Raw genomic sequence first — 20,161 nt, forward strand, 5'->3', positions numbered from 1 at the left:
ATATGCTTCTATTCTAATATACTAATACATCTGTGGTTTGTACACTTGGATTTCTTCTTTTGTGGGGTCTACTTCAATTCAAAATTAATGTGCTTAAGAACAAAGTAGATTAAAGGTAACTGAATGTTAAATAGTGCACAAATGCAGGCTTTTGTTCAGCACAGTACAGAGACAAAAAGTCTGGCCTAAATGTGGTTGTGCCCATCAATTTCCCACAATGCCCTGCCTAACTGAGGCTCATTCGCTATCTCTTGTTGAGGCCAAAGTATTGTCAAAGTATTGGGGACTGCAGTCAGTCCACATCATCTCCTTCTACTTAAAAAGTACCTAGGGTTATCCTATGGACAAAATAAAAGCAGAGAAAATGGTTGCATGTACTAAGCATTTATGAACCTTGTGAAGCCTTTGCTTTATTTATACTTAGTACAACCAACTAAATGGTTTCCCAGGGATTAATTTTGATAAGCTTTTTGATTTCTTGAGATGAATGGAAAGGTAAATTTAGATACCTGTGCTAATTGGGGGAACAACCCTAGGTGCTCTTTGAAGTTTCAAGATATAAAAACACCATGTGGCAAGAAAAGCAACTGAATTAGACAGTGTTTAAATATGCCACAAGCAATTTCAGTCTCTGGAACTGTGGGATGGAGAAGGAAGGGGGGGGGGGGGGGACCAGGTGAGATCCAGCCAGGAAAGCAGCAGCTTTGGGTCTCAGCCTTTTGTCCCTCTTCTTCATTGTTTCTTAGGATGATGCCAGTTTGCTGTTCCACCATTACTCGAATTTAGATTACATTCATACATGCACAGGAGAGGAGGGCTTTTTGGTTCTTTCACTGGATCTCACAGGTTCATGCTTCTGATCTGTTCTCTGAAAGCCTTGCACACCTTGCCACCTGCCAATCATGTACTGTAGCTCCTCCTCTTTACAGATACACTTTCCTCCCTGCACTTTGAAACCACCTTCACTGAACCAAAACCAGCCGGCAATCCAACAGCTAACAGAAGTACTGCTTGAACAAATGTTCATGAACGAGCACCGGCAGCTTGGAGGAAAACATCCAGGTATAAAGAACTTTCTTTAAAAATGTTTTTTTTTTCCAGGTCTGTCCACTTAGATCTTTTTTCTTTTAATACAAATTATTTTTAAAAAAGCAATCAAATGAAAGTGCGAGTTTGACTCAGCTTGCGATTGACCGAACAACTTTTGGATTAAAATGTGCATTTACAATTTTCAATTGGTTAAAACTACAGAATTTAACTATATACAGTATTCTTCATCATTATTCTTACCATTATTATTGTATTTGTTGTTAATGTTATTTTTGTAGCAAAATATTCGTACAGGCCGTACAGGTGGGTACAATACGTTCGGCCAGTTTTCTACATTCTTAACAGAAATTACAAAACATACTCTCACAACCTGTCGCTGTGACTTCTAAAGTCCACTCAGAATGGAAACAGGTGGGGGTTAGGAGGCTCCACAGCTCCAGTTCTTAGGGGTGTAGCTTGATACTGGCACCATGCACTGAGACCCTGGATCAGTGTGAATCTTTTGGGCAAAAGTTGTTGAGTTTAGCATTAAGGTTGCCTTAGGTGACTATGGATCAGTGCCTGAAAATACCATCTAGCCCAGGTGTTGTAATAACTGGTGTTCAATGCCCCAACACAGTGCTGCTCTATGGGAGGCCTGAGAAGCAGTAGGTGAGCCATCTCTGTCCCATGTGACACCGGTCTCCCAAGGGGCAAAACTCTCCTATTGTCTGGTGAAGTCACTGGCAACAGGTGAACTATAGCATGGGGAGTGTATGCCACAGTACTAGAAGTATGACTTTTCTAAATTTGGAGTCCTCCGAACAGAGGTCTGTGAGGACATGGTTATGACCTTTGGACGAAACCCGTGTTGTGACCATGTGTTCGTACAATGCAGTACAACAAAAAATACTATACGTGGGTGTTGAGCAGTATATAGGATATGTGTCTGTTTATGGGAAAGGTCCAGGGGACCTGAGAAGCTTTATGTTGAGAGTCTGTGCGATGAAACGCGCATATCCTGTGTGCAGTTTAACTGAACCCACAACAGACCCTCGTAATAAACAAGAGTACCATCTAGCAAATGATGCTGTGTGTCAGACCATGGGAGGCAGATGGCTTTGAAAGCAGAATGGAAACTCAGTCGGGAGCCGTCCCGTTCATTCCACAGTGTGTGCATAGGGCGAAGCGTTGCGGTTGTGAAACGAGGTACGGTTAAGGTGCCTGAGCTCGCGGCACCCAACAACACACATAGCCCCAGCCTATGGAAAGATGACAGACAGGTGGTTCCATTGGCCTTTAAGCTGGCTCTCATAGACCAATCAATCCTACCGCTGTAGAAAACTGGACAGGTTGTCCCGGTATGGGAGAGTGCTCACAGAGAGGCACATGTCGCACGGGGCCCCACCCTGGCTCACAAACAGGTGGGAGGGCCCAGCCACTAAAATCAGCTCCGTGAGAATGAGGGGCACCGGAAGCGCCTTCCCTCGGATGGAGAGTCTGCGCGAGTCTTTGTTCCGAAGGTAACACCGAATGCAGACCCATTCGTTCTGGGCACCGTGGAAGAAACAGAAAGAGGTTTAAAGACCAAACACTGTTCTTTATCATCCCTTTTTTCCTCGTCAGTGGGTGCGAGTGTGGTCTCCGCTGTTGCGTAGCGAGGACAGGCTCACAGTCCGCCCTCTCGGTCGCAGGAGCGTTTAGCTTGGATCAGCTTCAGTCCACACGGTAACACACTTGGTAAAAGAATACAGACAGTGTTTTCAGGGGCCGCTGAGCAGAACCCGGTGGGCAGAGCAGTGCACCGTTGGGTAACGTGTAGGTGGAACACCTGATTTTTGGAAGCTTTGGTGGGCGGCTGGTTAGCCCCCTCTCTGATCAGAGTCAGAGCTGGAACCCGCTCACACACACACACACACACACACACACACACACACACCATCCGTGGACACATAGACATTGGAAGGGGGTAAAGTGAACACAGAGTTGGCTGGTTGCCTCTCTAATCTGCGTGGCTGTGTGCACGTATATGCATGTGTATAAGTGTGTGTGAGTGTATGAGTGCACACACGCACGAGGGGGTCCACGCAGGGCCAATGAGCAGTCCCCTCTCCCGCTGCTGATGGTAACACAGTCCCCAGGGCAGGGGCAAGGCCAAGGGTGGGGAGGTGGGGTACGGTGGATTGGGACTCAGAAGATCTCGGGGCACAAGCTCCAGTCCTGCCTTTCCTTGGCCTCCCAGTAGCCGCCCTTGTACACGAAGCTGGTCTCCCCCGTGAGGGAGTCTGTTCTCTTCTGGAACCACACCGGCTGGTAGCCCTCGTACTCTCGACCTGGGGGGGGACAGAGGGGGCGAGGTGTCACTTCAGTGAGGACTTCACTGGCATGCTCTAAACACAGGGGTTGAGGCTGCAATTGCTGGTTTAGGTGCTTGGGTTTGCTCACTGGTCTAACAGATCAAGCCTTCATCAGCTAACCAGTACATGGTTGCTGTGAAAACAGCTTGAAACTGACAAAACTTCCATGCCACAGACACCTTATGCCAGATTAAATCACGCCCACCCAGAAATCAGGCAACGTTTACCCAATACTGTTCAATCCTATCAGTTTGGGGGTAGAACAAGTTGGCCTCTGACAGACAATCACAGATCTTATTGTACCATGTGTGTGAATGACTGAATTGGAGCCCCTGAAGTGGAAGATGGAAGCCCTACATTGTCACTAACCAAGGTTTATCCCTTTCTGTAAAGAACAGCGTACAGAAGAATGCAGTGGTTTGGGCTGTGTTGGAGACAGTGGATTGAAACCACAGTTGGCTCATGATTACCTCCTCTCTCAAAGAGAGGATTAGAGTCTACAAGTCTCAAGACGTAAAACGGCTGCTAAACGGTCTAAGTAACAGGGGATGAATGAGCAGCCAGGAAAGGAAATTACTGAATGGAAGAAAAATGGGGGGGGGGCAGCTACAGGGATTAACTCTTGACAGCCCAGCTTGTTCTAGATCACATGACAGGAGAGACTGAAACACGCAGTGAATTATTTTCTAAGTCTGCAGTACACACAGAGTGAGGGAAAGGTACCATGCAGGCCCCACACTACAAAATACCAACACCGACGGGGCTAACAAAGAGGTACAAGGGCACACCGGGGTGGCGCAACTCACCACAGTCAAAGTCACACTCTGGCATCAGACAATCATTAGAGAGAAGAGGGAACACATCAGGTCATCATCTTATGAAGGCATTTAGTCATGCGCGTTTTGCCACAGAACAGCACACTAGCATACTGAACAGGGGTTTACAGAAACCTGGACCTCTTATAGGTAGAAACGCAAACCTGTGCAATGGCTGATGCTGTGAACAGAAAGTAAACACTGGGAGACACCAACGTGCACAGCGCATTCTGTTACTGATCATGTGCCCTTTTTCCCTTCTTGTTCGGGGCTCTCGGCGCCCTCCCGCCCCCCTGCTCACCCTCATCCAGGGCGTCGGAGGCCTCCGCCTCTCTCCTCCGCCTCACGGCCCTCTGCTTCTCCTCCAGCCGCTGCTTCTCCACGTTGGCCTCGTCCCACCGGCCCGCCTCCATCAGCCGCTGGTCGGGCCGCAGGCGGCTGTCCGTCGGCCCCACGCCCTCCTCGGGCTCGTTCAGCGTCAGCGCCAGGGAGGAGAAGTGGTACATGTTCTCCGCGTTCTCCCTGCAGGGGGTGGGGGGAATGGTGGCCAATCACACAGCTAATAAATACGTGGTGAAAGGGCACAGTCAGAAAGTATTCTGCTCAAGGGGAGCTGAACTCTCCACCACTGCTGATCTTATGCATTATGCTGTACTGTCATGCATGCTGTAGGTTATCACTAAGATATCACTGACATTACTGTATTACTAAGTATAACTGTATTACTGTACTTACAGTACCAGTCAAAAGTTTGGACACACCTGATTAAGATAATGGGAAACATACAGTCAAAGACATTTTGACCTAAAGACTTACGCTTAAATGTTTTGTTTCTTAGACAAATACAAATTGTGAAGTCGATGTCTATGTATGAATTTCTTTCCAAAATTTTTTTAATTATAAAAATATTTTTTGCCATTTTGAAGAATCTAAAATATAAGATACTTTTGATTTGTTTATAACGCTTTTTGTCACTGCATGATTCCACTCGTGTTTTTTCATAGTTGTGATGTCTTTACTATTATTCTAAGATGTGGAAAATAGTAAAATTAAATAAAGAAGAGTGATAGATTTAAATAGATAGATTAGTACTGTATGTCCAAACTTTAGACTGGTACTGTATGTATTACTGTATTACTAAGGCATGCTGTGGAGGAGCGAGGATGGCTCTGTGCTGGGCTTACGGGAGAGGGTACTTCTTCCACAGCAGCTTGGGCGAAAGGGTCTGGTAGACAGTCTTCTGTTTGCCCTCCGACCCGCTACCACCCCGACTGCTCTGCACGATTTTGGCGCTTTCAATCTTGTCGTCCCATGTGCCTGACAGGATGTAGTGCGCCTGGCCATCACTGTCCGTCACCACACCTGTTACCTGGACACAATGAAGACAGGCCATGCACAGAGAGAAGTGTGGGGAGGGAGGGAAAACAAGCAATGAGAAAAAGTCCTTTCTAACAGAACTATTCAACCATGGTGGCTTCTAGAAAACAACCTGTAAGTAATTGCTTTACACCTATTAGTCAGTATATTTTTAAAATTACATGTGCCTATATTATCCAGCAGGGGGCAGCACCTCCAAATCAATTGTTCAACACAATCACCTGAGTCATTCAGCTCACTTCCTTGGTCATAGCTAGACAATATCAGCAATTTGCACTACCCCTGCCTAAATTCATTTAATGTGTTACTGTTGTAAATGACAAAGGTTTTATGCTTGAAAAAATACTGCCCCATTGCTACAGGTTTTGCAATATATCATGAATGTTAAGTTCTGTGCTGCTCCAGTAGGTCATATATAAACCCTATGAAGCTACACTGTAAAGAAACTGCTAAATGTATATAGCTGGATTTCAACAGTGAATAACAGCAAACTGTAGTTTACTTTTTAAATAACGGACAAATACCAGAAAATGAAACATTTACAATGCATGAAGTCTGCATTTGCTGTTTTGGGGGGTTATGGCAGTCCTATTTCCCAAATCCATCTGCCCTAAATGAGCTGATTGCCTCAATCATAAGGTTTAGTATAGGAATGCTGAGTAGGAACTGTGCAATTCTGGGTGGTGAATTTGACTGCGGGGAACTGTGGTTCAATACATTATAGTTATAAACATGTTTTTTTTTTCTATTCATATCTGAATATCCTTACTACATCCTTACTAAATTGCAAATAATTCTAAAATGCTGCTGTTTTTTACATCACAAAAATTTTACAAACCATTGCTCATTTTTTTTCACAATCGTAACATCATCTCAGTATTAGGTAAATGTAAGCCAGAGGCCATGTAATGGTGGAAGTGTTGCCCTCAAGCAGTTACATAATATTCTAGCAATAATACAATCTTTTTCCCCAAAAACAAAGCTTTTTATATTTTCCATAATGGCAACAGTCAGACACTGGTACTGGTAAAATGACTGGAGAAAGCCAGGGGTGGTGAAACCACTGAAGCTTTACTCTAAAACAATCACAGTGCAGCATATACCTTCCGGTTAAAACTGGGGACGGCCAGTCGATTTTACCTCCAGGTTAAAACCATGGGCGGCCGGTCGATTTCTCTTACTGTGACTCACCTTGCGTGGGACGTCTCGGGAGAAATAGCTGTAAGGCGAGAACTTGAGCTGGCAGGTCTCCTTGGTCCTGTGGTTGACAATGTCGATGTCCCCGGACTGCAGGGACACAGAGTGACAGGGAGGGTGAGGAGAGAGGGGGAGGGAGGGAGAGAGACAGAGAGAGAGAGAGAGAGAGGGAAGGGAATGCTGTTTAGAAAGTCATCAATGGCAAAGTGACAGAGAGAGCTGGTGAGTCATAAAGCACGCCGAGGAGGCATCCGAGTTCACGCAGCACAGCGAGGAACCAGGGGAGCGCCAGTCTGAACAAAGACATCCCCGCGCAGCTCCGGCGGCTCCTCTCTTCTCTCCTGCCGTTCAGCAGCAAAATGTTTTTACACAGATGTCCTACCGGGGCCCCCACTGTGTTTAACCTGACATTTTTCTACCAGCACAGACATATCAGAGCTGTGCGTTGCAATTTCAGCTGTGGATGGACCTGGATCTAGTGCAGGCCCGGCGCCAGGAGGAAATACAGAGAGGTGCAATTACAATCCACGGGGGGGTAGGGGGAGTCTCAAATACTGCGTACACAATGGGATATAAGGAGACAAATGGTGGTGCACTGAGGTCCGTCGCTAAGCACCTCCATAGCGCGAGCCTGATCTCTTGCATGGCAGATTCCAACAGATAGATGTGATCTTATAATAGTACGAAACTCGATACTAAAAGGGCAGACACAGATCATTTGTGCCATATCATCTGAGGCACAGTGGGTTAAACATTCAACAGAGGAGACTGGGATTTATTTGGAAGCGTTTATTAGCCTTATTTTCAAATCTGTTAATTCAGATGATTCACAGGGAGCCTTTTAGTTTGTTTAGATTACCATTGAGGGGAAAATGCTATTCATTTGTTGCAAACAAGCAATGATGGCACAGTAATCCCCACAGTTCTGTATGTGGGTAATTTAATGTTCCAGCTTAGCATATTATCCCCTCAGCACACAGCTGGGGCTTAGCACAGGAGGCTACGCTAGTCTTTACTACAATGCTACAAAGTGGCCTGTTTGCCCCTGTTTTCTGACCCCAATAAACTGATGGCCTAGTACTAATTTATGCCATAGATATATCATTGAAATGGGTATATTACACTACATTAAATTGCCTACAATGCTCACAGTTCAGACTCAGGGCTTGAGAAAACCGCTGAGAAAGTCACACAAGGCTATATGCTGCAACTGCATTGGCCAATAAGAAGCCAATCAGGAATCAGGAGCCAGCTTCAGCCTCATTACATTTAATCTATTCTCACAAGTACTGCAGGACGTCACTGCCAGGGAGAGAGTTAATGAATGTTGGGATGAATTTGACAGCATGTACATCGTGCAGTTTTTTCCTCAAACATGGAAAGCCGATAATTTTGTTACAGTTGAACAGAGCATTTTTCCAACCTTAACGCCACGTCGGCTTCTGTCATTAGTACAGTAGAGTAGTAGATATGCCACTGGCTAGATAATTCACCGTGTTTTCACTGTTTCTGTTCATAATGTAAGACACATATCTTCGTCCCACTGCCTTGAAAGATATGATTTAACCAGTAAAACAGCACCAAACTTTGAAAAGATGTTTCAGCAGTACTCAATACTAATTGTTAAATACCCTCCACACCCAAAAAAGTACTAGTAACAGTAATGTTGAATGGACCTCATCCAACAAATGAATTCATCAGAACTTAAACCACCAAACAGTAGAATGTGTACAGGATTGACGCCATTCCGAAACATGCTATTGCTTTATCAGCAGGTGGTCACACCTTCTGTAGTGCACAGTGCAATTTCTCTGATGTTACTTATTATTTTTCAAGTCCTGTAGCTGTTTCCAAAGCCTGGTGGTGCCAAAGGCCCTGTAATATTATATAGAAAACAGTGGGCAGAGGCAGAGGTAAAGACACACAGACACATGTCGTGACGCTCCCCACAGATTCGGCACTCTAATTGGGTCAGTGCTGAGTTAGTGTGCTGCTTCCACTCAGAGAGGGGGGTATTTTTAGACATGAAAGCGGGGTAAACCCACGAGACCCCGGCTCTTATTTACAGGCTGTTCTGATCCTGCTCTGCACAGCACTCGGCTGGGCCTGGAGGGTAAAGAGGTTCAGAAAATGGGGAGGGGGGTGGAGATTATGGGCCGGCCTCATAATGTCCACCCAGCCAGCCAGACACGGGGCTGCGGGCAACAGCGGAGAGGGGCGTGAGGAGAGGCGCACCTGGTCAATCCACAGCTTCCCCACTATGATGTTGTGTACCGTGGAGGTCACCTTGCGCCACACGTAGTGATTCCCGCTGGAATGGAACTGCAGGTGAATGGCACCTGTGGAGAGGAGTGGGACAGTGTGAGTGAGACAGAGGCAGAGACAGAGAAAACGAGAGGGAGAAAGAGAGCAAAAGAGGGAGGAGATGGAGCGAATGGGAGAGACACTTTTCTCCTTACAGTAAAAAGATACAAACATTTCTTCACGGCAACACAAAAAATAAAGCCGAAACTAGGGGAGGGAAAGCTGGGGGCAGAGGAGACAAACAAGGAGACTTCAGAGAGGAGACAATGTGAGAGAGAAAGAGAAAGATAGAGACAGAGAGAAAGACAGATAGACCCGGTTTTTCCATGAACTCCCACTTAAATGAAAGGGTATAAATTCAGTTAAGACAGTGATGGAGGGACACAGACAGGTCTACAAGAGAAAGAGCTGCCCAATTTCCCTGGGGCAACTATACAATTATTTTCATGACTCCTTCCTTTTCTAGGTATTCAGGTTTGGTTTTCTGACAGGAAAATTGAGAGGGTTTCAGCATTCTGTGGGCTTTTGGCTCATTTCTGATTCTTTTTAAACAAGGTCAGCTCTACCTAGAAAGAGCTGGCCTTAATCCACCCAGAATATGCAAAGCAGCAGCGGCGACAAGATCCAGCATCCGTCTACACACCCGTTACCTACATTTACATAAATGGATAAATCAGCCATTTTTACAGCTGGGGTTTCTACATGAGAAATTTACGAACCTGTATCCCCACAGAGGATTCAAACCTACAAACCTAATCCATATGGAATGTATCTACACTTCCACAGCAGCCTGCTCTCACAGCTTCCACTGGTTTAACTCTCAATACTCATCTTAGGAGCTAAATGCAATATGCTTTTACTGAGGACCTCATTTACTACAGTTAACAACCTAAAGTAAGATAATGTAATAATGTAATGTAATAATCTACCAAAGACGTCATATATGTCTGAACTCACATATTTATTAATACACAAATCTACTTAAAACACTAGGATAATTGACACTCTTGCCATTAAGGAATTAGTGATTTCTAGGCTCACTGGTTATGATGTCACAGCAGTATTTCAGTGTCACTGTCTGAGGGCACTGTTCTCATGAACTCCCATTAAAGCTAAATCAACCAGGGGGGACATAAATTGCTTGCTCCCTTTACTGGAGTGGTTGTGGGAGGCATAGAGTTTATTCACCTGTCACAAAGATGTTAAACAGTTCAGATTTATGCAAACCTAGAAATGTAAACCATGCAAAAGGAGGGCTGGCAGGTGAGCGAGTGCAAGCCCAAGGGTGAGGGGTCAAATGTGCAGTGGGAAGAGCATACCGAGCTGGCTGTGTCCATGGAAATGGAGGCTCACTCGTGTGAAAAGGCTGAGCTGAACAGTACAAGTGAACGGGAGCCAAAGTGAGCAGTTGGTGGGTCGTAGCACTGAACTCACCCAGAGGCATGATGGACAGGTATTTCCCGCGGAACTTGCTGGCGATGGTGATCTCCTGCCACAGCGTCCAGCCGCGTCGCGACAGAACGTGGTGAGCGGCCGCCGGGGGGTGGTGGCTGACCTGAGGGAGGTGGGGGGGGGCAGGGTAGTGGTAAGTAGCAGAGCTCATAACTAAAATTTTGCTGGTTTGATTCCCCACTGGGGCACTGCTTCTGTACCCTTAGGAAATATATTTATCCTACACTTGCCACAGTAAATATCCAGCTGTATAAATGGATAAAATTGTAACCTGTGTAAGTCACTCTGGACAACAGCGTCTGCTAAATAACAATAATGAAATATAATGTAATGTTCAACAGTCTGCTGGCATGGGGAGAGTGCATGCCGCCTCTCCTTTGGGTTTCTCTGGCTGGGTGTCGGGCCTGGCCTCACCTGCTCGCACAGGGAGCGGTAGCCGAACTCCTCCAGGCGGTCCAGCTCGTAGGTCTCCCCCAGCAGGGGGTTGAAGGGCTTGGCCGTGCGGTGGACGGTGGTGGAGTAGGAGGACACGGAGAAGGCCGCCACGTAGCACATCTGCTCCAGGGAGCTGTCGCACTTGGCAGCCCGGTCCAGCAGCTCGTGGTACTCCAGGTCCTCGGTCAGCCGCTGGAGCATGGACAGCGGCTCGTTGAAGTTCACCTGCGCGAGTAAGGGGGAGGGGCCTGTTTATCTCAGCCAGCTGCGTTCCTCCAAACCTTGCATTGCACAGATACAAAACCATACTTCCGGTTTCCCACAAATTCTGTGTCACACACATACCAAATCACGCTTACAGCTTCCCCGCAAACGTTTCATCACACCCGCCGTTTCACACAAACACTGCATCATACCACTGTGCATGAATATAACATCAGACTTACAGTTTCACACAGATCTTCCGTCATACTTGCTGCTTCCAACAACACTGTTTCACACAAACACTGTATCCCACTCACTGCATCACCCATCTAGCACATCACACTTTCCCTGTTGTACATAAATACATGGCACTTATTGCTGTACACAAAAACATCACACCTATTGTTTTGCACAAATGCTGTATACCAGTTACATAAACATCTATAAAAATAGTGTATCACACGAACACTCCCAATCACTCCTTCTCTTTTGCAACCACTAACAAAGCCATCACTCACACATACACACATAGAAATGTCCATCCACTGTTTCTCACACACATCTTAACCCCTTTATCTTTCTGATACACACACACACACACAGCTCGAGGGGTGTCTCTCACAGGCATGGGGATCTTGGACAGCTCCTTGCCGATGCAGTTCTTCATGATGCTCCACAGGTTGAGGGAGTAGTTAGGCTTGTCCGGGATGCGGCTCCGCCTCCTTCTGCGGGGCTGCAGCTCTTTCCCTGACGAGTCATTACAGCTTGGGGACACCTGGGAACATTAGGGCACACACAGATACACACATGTGAAACACACAAACAGACACACACACATGGAACGCACACAGAAAAAGACGTATGCAACACACAGACACATACATGTGTAACACACACACAGACAAAAACATATAACACACATGCAAAGACACACACAGACAGGAGAGGGGAGGTTACAATTGGACATAACTATCTACCTTTCACATGTCACAGCTGCTCATTTAAAGGTATGGAGACAATAATAATCCATTTGAAAGACAGACATTATCAAAATGGATACTATCCTACAGCGCAGACGGGTACACTGTCTCACAGTGTGTGCACATGGGTTAACACTGGGACGCATGGGGTCTCGGAAAGAGCAGCCTGTCTCCTATCTTGTCGAATCCTCATCACAGACTCAGTGAATTGTTGTGCAGAGAGAGCAGATGTCTGGCTGGTAATTAAGACTCAGAAACGGGGGAGCAGCTGTGGCGATGTAGCTCTCCGTGGGAAGGGGGTTGAGACACTGTAGGCACAGATCTGACCTTACTGACGGGTGTGTGTATACATGTGTGTCTACATGTACACACGTGTGTGCGCATGTGTGTGTGTACGTGTATGTGTGTGCATGTATGAATGTGTATCCACATGTGCATGCACGTGTATCTGCATGTATACACATGTATGCGCATGTGTGTGGGTGTGCGTGTGTATATGTTTGCCCACACGTGCCCCCTTTCAAAAACTAGGACATGATGGAACTCGAAGCAAAATGTGGGCACAGCCAGAAACAATGAATTCAGCGCAGTGTCCCTGTGTGGTAACTGAATAATAATTCTCTTACACAGCTAAATATAGCCAGTATGCTCTACATAACATGCCAGAAGTGATCAAAGAAGGTACAGCCACCCGGATCTACAAATAAAACTTAAAAATACTGATTTGGATGAAACTAGTCATGAAAACACTCTCTCAAACATTATAGTGTAAACCTTTATAGTGTCTGGGAGACTATGGGAAACAGCACCACAGCTAAACTCAATAGCAGTGCCTATTATGTATATAATACCCATGCTTGCTGCTGATCGCCTGGCACAGACGAGTTCCAGCAACTTGGGTGCCCAGCTCTCCAGAGGAGGTGGCATCTCAGTGACCAGCTGGCAGCAGCTCTCAGACCAAGGAAGAAAAGGCTCAAAATCACACTAAGAACAGGCTGACGTGACCTGGACCGGTCCAGGAACAGCAGAGAATATGTGAGGGACTGCTCCAGGGCTGGTCCAGGGTCAAAATAAGATGAGTGAGGGACTGGTCTCACATGCATTTGCTATCATGCATTTGAAAGGTCTCTCAGGTGGGGTGCCATTCTTCTTTGCATTCTTCACACGAAGGAAAAAATATTCCCTGTCACTGTATACTTAAAATGGTTTGAAAGAAGTCAACTGATGATCCAGAGGATTAGTGGAACATTTCCACACTCATTACTTACTAAATTCCTGTTTATATAATATAATGACTTTCCCTTCACTCACACAATCAGTACAACATGATACAGAACGTGCAATGAATTCTAGAAAGTGCAGAGGTGGGACTGAGGCTAGCTGAAGAATAGACGGAACATTCTTCCCCTGTGCAGTGGATCTGCACACGTGTTAGCTGTAGAACCATAGACTAACATATAGCCGAACCTTTGGTATAGCTTTGGTTGAGGGTAAGGAAACTGAGAGTGAGTGGGTGTGAGTTGTGCAGATACTGCAGGAGATGGGCTCTCCTATATTATGCAGATCTGGTGGGAGGGCAGACTCACATGGTCCTCCTGATTCCAGTCATTGGGGTGTCCTCCGCTCGCCCCACTGAGGTTACTGACTGAGCGTCTGAAACAGAGACCCACAAACTGTTAGAGCAGGGAAACACACACACATGCACACAGCCAGACGGGTGAACACACACTCAAGCTGTATGTCACATGTTCTTGTGACTGTATGCAGTGATCCAGGGAAAATTGCTTGAACTTTGAGCCAGGCGTGATCAGGTAAACTGTGCTCTTGTGAAAGTCAAACCCTGGATATTAGCACACTTCTCTCCCGGTGACTCACAACCCACGCTCTTTGGGTCTCCGGGCTCATCCTCTCTCCTTCTGTCTGGGCTCAGTCTCCCAGTCTACAATAGGCAAGCCTCAGAGCAAGAGTGCGTCAATGAGAGAGAGAGAGAGAGAGACACAGACAGAGCGAGAGGAAGCGTTGCTATTTCAGGTACGACCGTCACCTCGGGTGTGGAGCTGACGGTGATCTGAACACAAAACCAGTGCAGCCAACACACCGTGAGAGATCTACCCAACATTTACGTAACTGCCCCGGTGTAGCGGACTGATAGTGTTGGCCACACAGGCTGGAGTGTGTGAGGCCGAAGCCTTATAACTTCAGCACAAAACCAGCACAGTCCTATCCAACAAACTGTAAGAGATCTACCCCACATTCATGTAGCCTCCCCAGTGTAGGAGTCTGATTGTGCTGGCCACACAGTGCTGAGCATGTGAGGCCGAAGCCGGTGCTTACTGACAGAAGGAAGGTGATACCGAAAGTCAAGGCGATAGCAGAAAAGCGCGCGGACCCACCACATGCATCACCTCCGAAACACAAACCATAAACACATCCCCTGCAGTTTTCCGGATGAAAGGCTGAGCGTCCCAGAGAGAAAGTGGTCATCCGAACGCGTTCCTCGGCAGGAGAGCAGCAGGGGGGATTAATTCATCTTTTATCATTAGGACGACAGCATATTGAGCCGCTAATTGCAGCGAGCGCAGTGCGCCAGCAGGGTAAACAGGCTCATTAAATTACGGGCATGAGAGCCCTGCCGCACCGAGGCTCCGTTTGCAGGATCGCAAACACACCAGTGAACTGTGTGCGATGTGTCACAGTCAGAGATGAGACAGGTGGATGCGAAGACTGGCCAGCAGATAAAACACTGTGCTACCTGGTGCAGCTCCAGCTCCAGCTCCACAGCATCTAGCTCCAGATTCCACGTGCCATCAGAAACACTGCGGTTTTTTTTGATGGCACAACCCACCCTGGCTTGCTTTATTTCAGTTTTGGGTGTGTAGGTGAGGCAGGCAGGAGGCAGGACTGGTCCTCTCCTCAGGTGAGGCTTTACCTGTGCTGGGTGTGGTCGGCGGCGGTCACTGTGATAAAGGCAGGGGAGTCCTCCATGGCATCAAAGTACTCCGTATCCTCATCTTCGTCACTCGCCTCCCCTTTCTGTGGCCGGTCGTTCCCTGCTGCAGTTTGTAAAATATGAAATTCAACAGCATGAAGCAGGGCATACTGCAAACAGTGCTTGAATCCATTTAGGAAGAGACAGCACCTCCTGAACCCTGCTGGTAAGAGCCTGACTTGTCCCCACACCAATGATCTGGCGTCTTGTTCGAATTTGTGCAGGTGATCATTGCACCCTGCCCTGGTTACATGCACACTACTTTAACGTCAAGTTAAACTTGTGCGCACTGTGCATGCTGTAATACATACAGAAAGCTACACCGGCAGCAATGCTACATTTTATAATCATTTATATTTACATTGCCCACTCAAAGCTGTATGATCTACGCGATTGAGCTCAACCACATGGCCAAGTACGATGGCAAAGTCATCAAGCGGAATTACTAACACTCCCCGCCCCAGGAGTGTATAAGCGTACGGTGTCCCTGTTAGACCAAATGCGTGTCATTGCCATTCGCCCTTTGGAGTGGCTCCAGATTGTGATGGACTTTATCATGCTCTTGAATTGACCACAGCCAATGGCAGCATGGCGCAAAAAGACCTGGGGATTAATGAAAAGCCACAGGGTCAGCCAGCCCCCAAGCCTGTGGGTCACTTGAGATGAGTAGGGATTATGGCCTCCCATACCTCAGTCTGGATGGGGGGTGGGGAGGACCAATGTGGCTGAGGACTGGGTGGGTGGTGGGAGTGGTTCTGTAAGCCCCTGGAAAGACCCTGTAAAACCCTAAAGGAGGCTGTGGGACGATATTTGAGCAGAGAGGCGGATTAGCTCTGCACTGCAGCTGGCTGTCAAGCCAGTGGTTATTAACGCAGATCTGATCAGATCGCTCTCACTCCAGCGTGCTGACAGTGTGTGCCACAACATGCAGCTGGGAGACTGTCTCTGTTGGGGGGGGGGCACCCCACTGTCACAGGAGACAGAGAGATGGCAGATGGAGTCCATGGTATCACCGCAACATACCGCAGATACGCAAGAGGAACACAGAGGGGGTCTACCAGGGGAGTTAAATATAAAGGTAAAAGGTAAAATAAGGGCCACTTCGGTAGAACGGAATGTTCTGGAAGCGCTGAGCAGCGGCCTTGCTTGTATGGAAGAAAGCCACTGTGGCGAGTTCTGTGTGGGGTCGGGGAATGGGGGACAGCGTTCCTCACCCTTGTCGATAGTGGGTGCAGCGGGCGTGTTGGCGGCGAGGGTGGGGGCTTCCCTCCAGGCTCTCTCCAGGCTGTTGTGCTGCTTGGCTAGCTGCTCGATGGTCTCCTCCAGGTGGATGCGCTGCTCCCGCTCATACTGCAGGGCCCGCTGCCATCTCCGGCTGTGTGTCTCCGCTAGGTCCAGGAAGTCCCGGCACGCCTGCAACGAGAGGGCATACCAGCGCACCACGGGTTATGGGCTGAACCGCCATGATCACATACACACAGCTGCCATTACAGGTGGCCTTTGGTATTCTCTTTCAGGATCCAACACTACTGAGTGACAGACATGTGCTGATGAACTATGCATCTGTTTCTACAAGTGATGTAATCCTCAACACAGTAGTAGAAATTACCACAAATTACAGGCTGAATAATGAGGCTTATTTCTCCTGCCAAGATGAAATTTCCTTATTCGTGTTTGTAAAAAATAAACATTACAATCCCCACAAAAGCAATCATATTTACCACATAAAGAATCACCATTAATACTTGTGATCTGGATTAATGATGATTAATATTCATATGGATAATTATCATTACCATGAAAAAGACAACACACAGGTGGTTTATGAATGCCTGCAGTCACGCAGTCCGGGAGAAAAACTACTGTCGAACAATGGATACAATTTTTTATCACAAATATAATCATTTCTAATGACCATGAGAAATCTGAGATGTTGTGGCTTCATCATCAGCATGCCACAGCAGGTGTGTCCTGGACAGCAGAGTATGGCTTAGGAGCAGCAGACGGTCAGGCAGCTGTGGCGAGGTCTAACGGCGTGACCGAGATTTCAGCTTGTGTCCATTCCTGACCGCACATTCCCAAGGAAGTGCTGTCTTGGGAGCCTTAATGGCTGGGTTTGGAGACGCCGTGCCTGACCACCTCTAAAAAACACAGCCAGGACTGACTGGAGTTCTGAGGCGCTCCCCTGGGGAAGGGCCCCAGACTCCGCTTTTCCATTCAAAACGGCTGCCTTCATTTGAAGAGCCACCGGGTCCTTTTTGGCACGGGCGACACAGCCAGAGTGGCGAGGACAGGATCCCTGCATCCCATTGGCTAAAGAAAAGCAGGCGATGGGGGCAAAGAGAGCGACGCCGTGGACATCAGACCCATTCTCCACATGGCCAGCTCTCAACAAGGCGCCCGTAAAACCTTTTTTGTCACATTGCCTCAAAATGGCTCCAAATCCCTTTCACACAGTTGGGCTACGTTCTTTGCTTTATCCGGGGCGGCGGGAGCGGCACCGAGGGCCAAGAGCATAATAAAGCAGAGATAATCTTTATCCCTTCCCGCCGGTGGACTGCTGAGATACGCACTATCAGCACTTGGCAGGGAGAGCACAGAAGGCGGTGTCCGGCCCGAAGTGAAACCAGTTTAGCTTCCCCTCCCGCCTGCGCCCCTCGGGAGTCGCCCCGGCGGAGGGGACACGGCGTGACCCGAAAGCCGCCCGACACGGAAATTCGCGATTTCAGGAGGGCGAGGAGCTTGGTACTCCACGCAGCGGCTCAGCTCCGCGAATGGCACTGCACCATGTAGCTGACCATCTGCCTCAGTCACCTAGTCACAGCACATACACTTCTCCACATCTTAAATGTCCACCTTAATTTGGGTGCTGCTCCTGAATGTGCTGGATCATACTGACAGGTACCCTGTTTATCAAAAAAAGCAGAGCTGCACAAACAAAGGCTGAGGGGATCTGACACACTTACCTTCGACCATCTGCCTCACTCACCTACTTACAGCACATACACCTCTCCACATCTCACATGTCCACCTTAATTAAGGTGCTGTACCTGGCTGCGCTGGCTCATTCTAACAGGTACCCAGTTTAACCAAAAAAGCACAGCTGCACAAACGCAGATTGAGCGGACGTCACACACTTACCTTCGAGCCAGCCTGAACTGATGTGTCCCGGCTTTTAAGACCAACTTCTCAATTTAAGACGTGCGTGACTCACTCACTTCCCCCTCCTCTTGGACGTATATGAAACCGAGGGTTTTAGTTAAACAAAAGGTGCTTCCACTTTTAACATTTCTGCTCAGCCTGTTCAGCAAAGTCAGACTACTCGTGACTTCCTGGAGCACAGCATGTCTGAGCCGCACATGTGAACGCAGAACAGTCCAATCAGCTCATTTCCATGATAAATAAAGCATGCAGTCTAAGCAGATAGGAGTGGCTGTTCCTGCAGGATTAAAGTGTCAGTGCTGGATTTACTGCGGGGATATGCCCAGGTGGAGGTGCATGTCAGGCAGGATGAACGCAAATAAGAGAAACTGGTTTCGATACACCACATATATGCATAAATACACACACACACACATGCACGCTCACACACACACACACACACACACACACCTTCTCTCGGGAGAGTGAGGATTGTGGCGCCCCACAGACCCGAGCCTCAGCGGTGTATAAACATCCACTGCAGCGCTTGGGTTGCATCCATCCCATGACGGCACGCTCACGTGGCACGGGCCTCTCAGGGTCAGACCACAGAGCAAGTGCAGGGCTAGTGTGACATAACTCATTTCCTCCCCTCCTCACATGATCTGACGCTCTGTGGGAAGAGCCCAGGAGCCACCGCTGCTGTTGCTTTTAGCAGGAGCTTACCAAGGCCTCTGCTGGTATGTTACCTCATCGCACCGCACTCATCCGGGGCTAATTACAAGTTTACGCCTTGCACATCTTACATGCACTGTAAGCCATTTATCCAGCTGGACTCAAAATTCCCCGAGCGCCCCACCTGGGATCTGAACCCACAGCCCTGCAGTACAAAGTCCAGTGGTATTACCATGCCATCACATGCTGCCTTCATACTACACAATTACAATGCTATGGACCATTACTACAACATCAAGAGATGGAGTCAATTTTAACAATTTTAACGTTATTGCTCCTACAACTGCTACAGCCAGTGCCGATTCTGTACATATACACGTAAATGTATACACACTCTCTCTCTCTCTCTCTCTCACACACACACACACACACACACACACAGACAAAACTTGTAGTCACCTCCAGGCTGAGTGTGGTGAGAAGCGGTGCTGACTGTGGGCAGGTATCTTTGCGGCCAGGCAGCTGCACTAAGAGCTGGTGGAGGGACAGTGCTGAGTGTACAGTGGACATCAGGGGGGCCCGTGATTCAAAGTATTTCCTCTCCCACAGTCCCACAGGGTGCCCCTTCCCCCACTCCCTCCTGTCATTACCGTCCGAGCCCGCACCGCAGCCCCCGGCTCCAGCCAGCGCTGATTGTGTTTTAATGAGCTTCGGGGTGGTAAGGGCTCCGTTTGTTGCCTCTCTGGTAGCTTTCTGTTAAGGCAGCAATAAATGAACAGAGCTGATGTGCAGTGCGGAAAGCAGGGTTATTCCTCACAGTGGCCGGAGGAGGACAAGCTGTCAATGCCCTGTGTGGGCTGTGTGTCTAAGTGTCTCTAACCTAGACTCACAGAGCACTGTAGGGGTCCCCTGGGCTGTAGGTAGTGTCTTATTTTTCACAGAGGAGAGTTCAACACGCAGTGGGATCCTCAGACAATGAAACCTGCCAGAAAACACCTCGCTTGCTGTGCTGCCCGTTTCCCTCACCCCAATCCTACTTGAGCTTTCACCCCCGCAATTGCCACGGTTCGTATGTTCGCTGAGGTGTGATTAATTGGGCTGTCACCTCATCAGCTGGAACCGTTTCAGGACAAATTAGATACACAAAATTGGCATTCGCTGTGTGACAATAGTAAAGAACAGCTGGGAATTCAGCCTGCGTTTTTC

General features: G+C 47.9%; 1 protein-coding gene across 2 annotated transcripts in view; it reads right to left on the reverse strand.

Moving 5' to 3' along the window:
- Window positions 1–662: 662 nt before the first annotated feature.
- The window catches only part of si:ch211-106a19.1 (uncharacterized protein LOC561797 homolog), a 71,381-nt gene continuing 51,882 nt past the window's right edge, over window positions 663–20,161 (reverse strand). Inside the window, exons 4-14 of one of the 2 annotated variants that reach the window (XM_036528081.1) lie at window positions 16,354–16,552; window positions 15,080–15,200; window positions 13,737–13,803; window positions 11,793–11,945; window positions 10,946–11,191; window positions 10,514–10,634; window positions 9,011–9,114; window positions 6,770–6,865; window positions 5,386–5,570; window positions 4,503–4,723; window positions 663–3,362 (exon numbers count right to left, since the gene is read on the reverse strand). In XM_036528081.1, coding sequence (XP_036383974.1) covers window positions 3,220–3,362; window positions 4,503–4,723; window positions 5,386–5,570; window positions 6,770–6,865; window positions 9,011–9,114; window positions 10,514–10,634; window positions 10,946–11,191; window positions 11,793–11,945; window positions 13,737–13,803; window positions 15,080–15,200; window positions 16,354–16,552 — 1,656 coding nt within the window. In that variant the 3' untranslated portion in view covers window positions 663–3,219. Of the gene's footprint in view, window positions 3,363–4,502; window positions 4,724–5,385; window positions 5,571–6,769; window positions 6,866–9,010; window positions 9,115–10,513; window positions 10,635–10,945; window positions 11,192–11,792; window positions 11,946–13,736; window positions 13,804–15,079; window positions 15,204–16,353; window positions 16,553–20,161 lie in introns of both variants that reach the window. The other variant, XM_036528079.1, reaches the window with a different exon arrangement.

Source organism: Megalops cyprinoides, chromosome 4 (genome assembly GCF_013368585.1).
Source record: "Megalops cyprinoides isolate fMegCyp1 chromosome 4, fMegCyp1.pri, whole genome shotgun sequence".
In the NCBI taxonomy this organism is placed as follows: Eukaryota; Metazoa; Chordata; class Actinopteri; order Elopiformes; family Megalopidae; genus Megalops; species Megalops cyprinoides.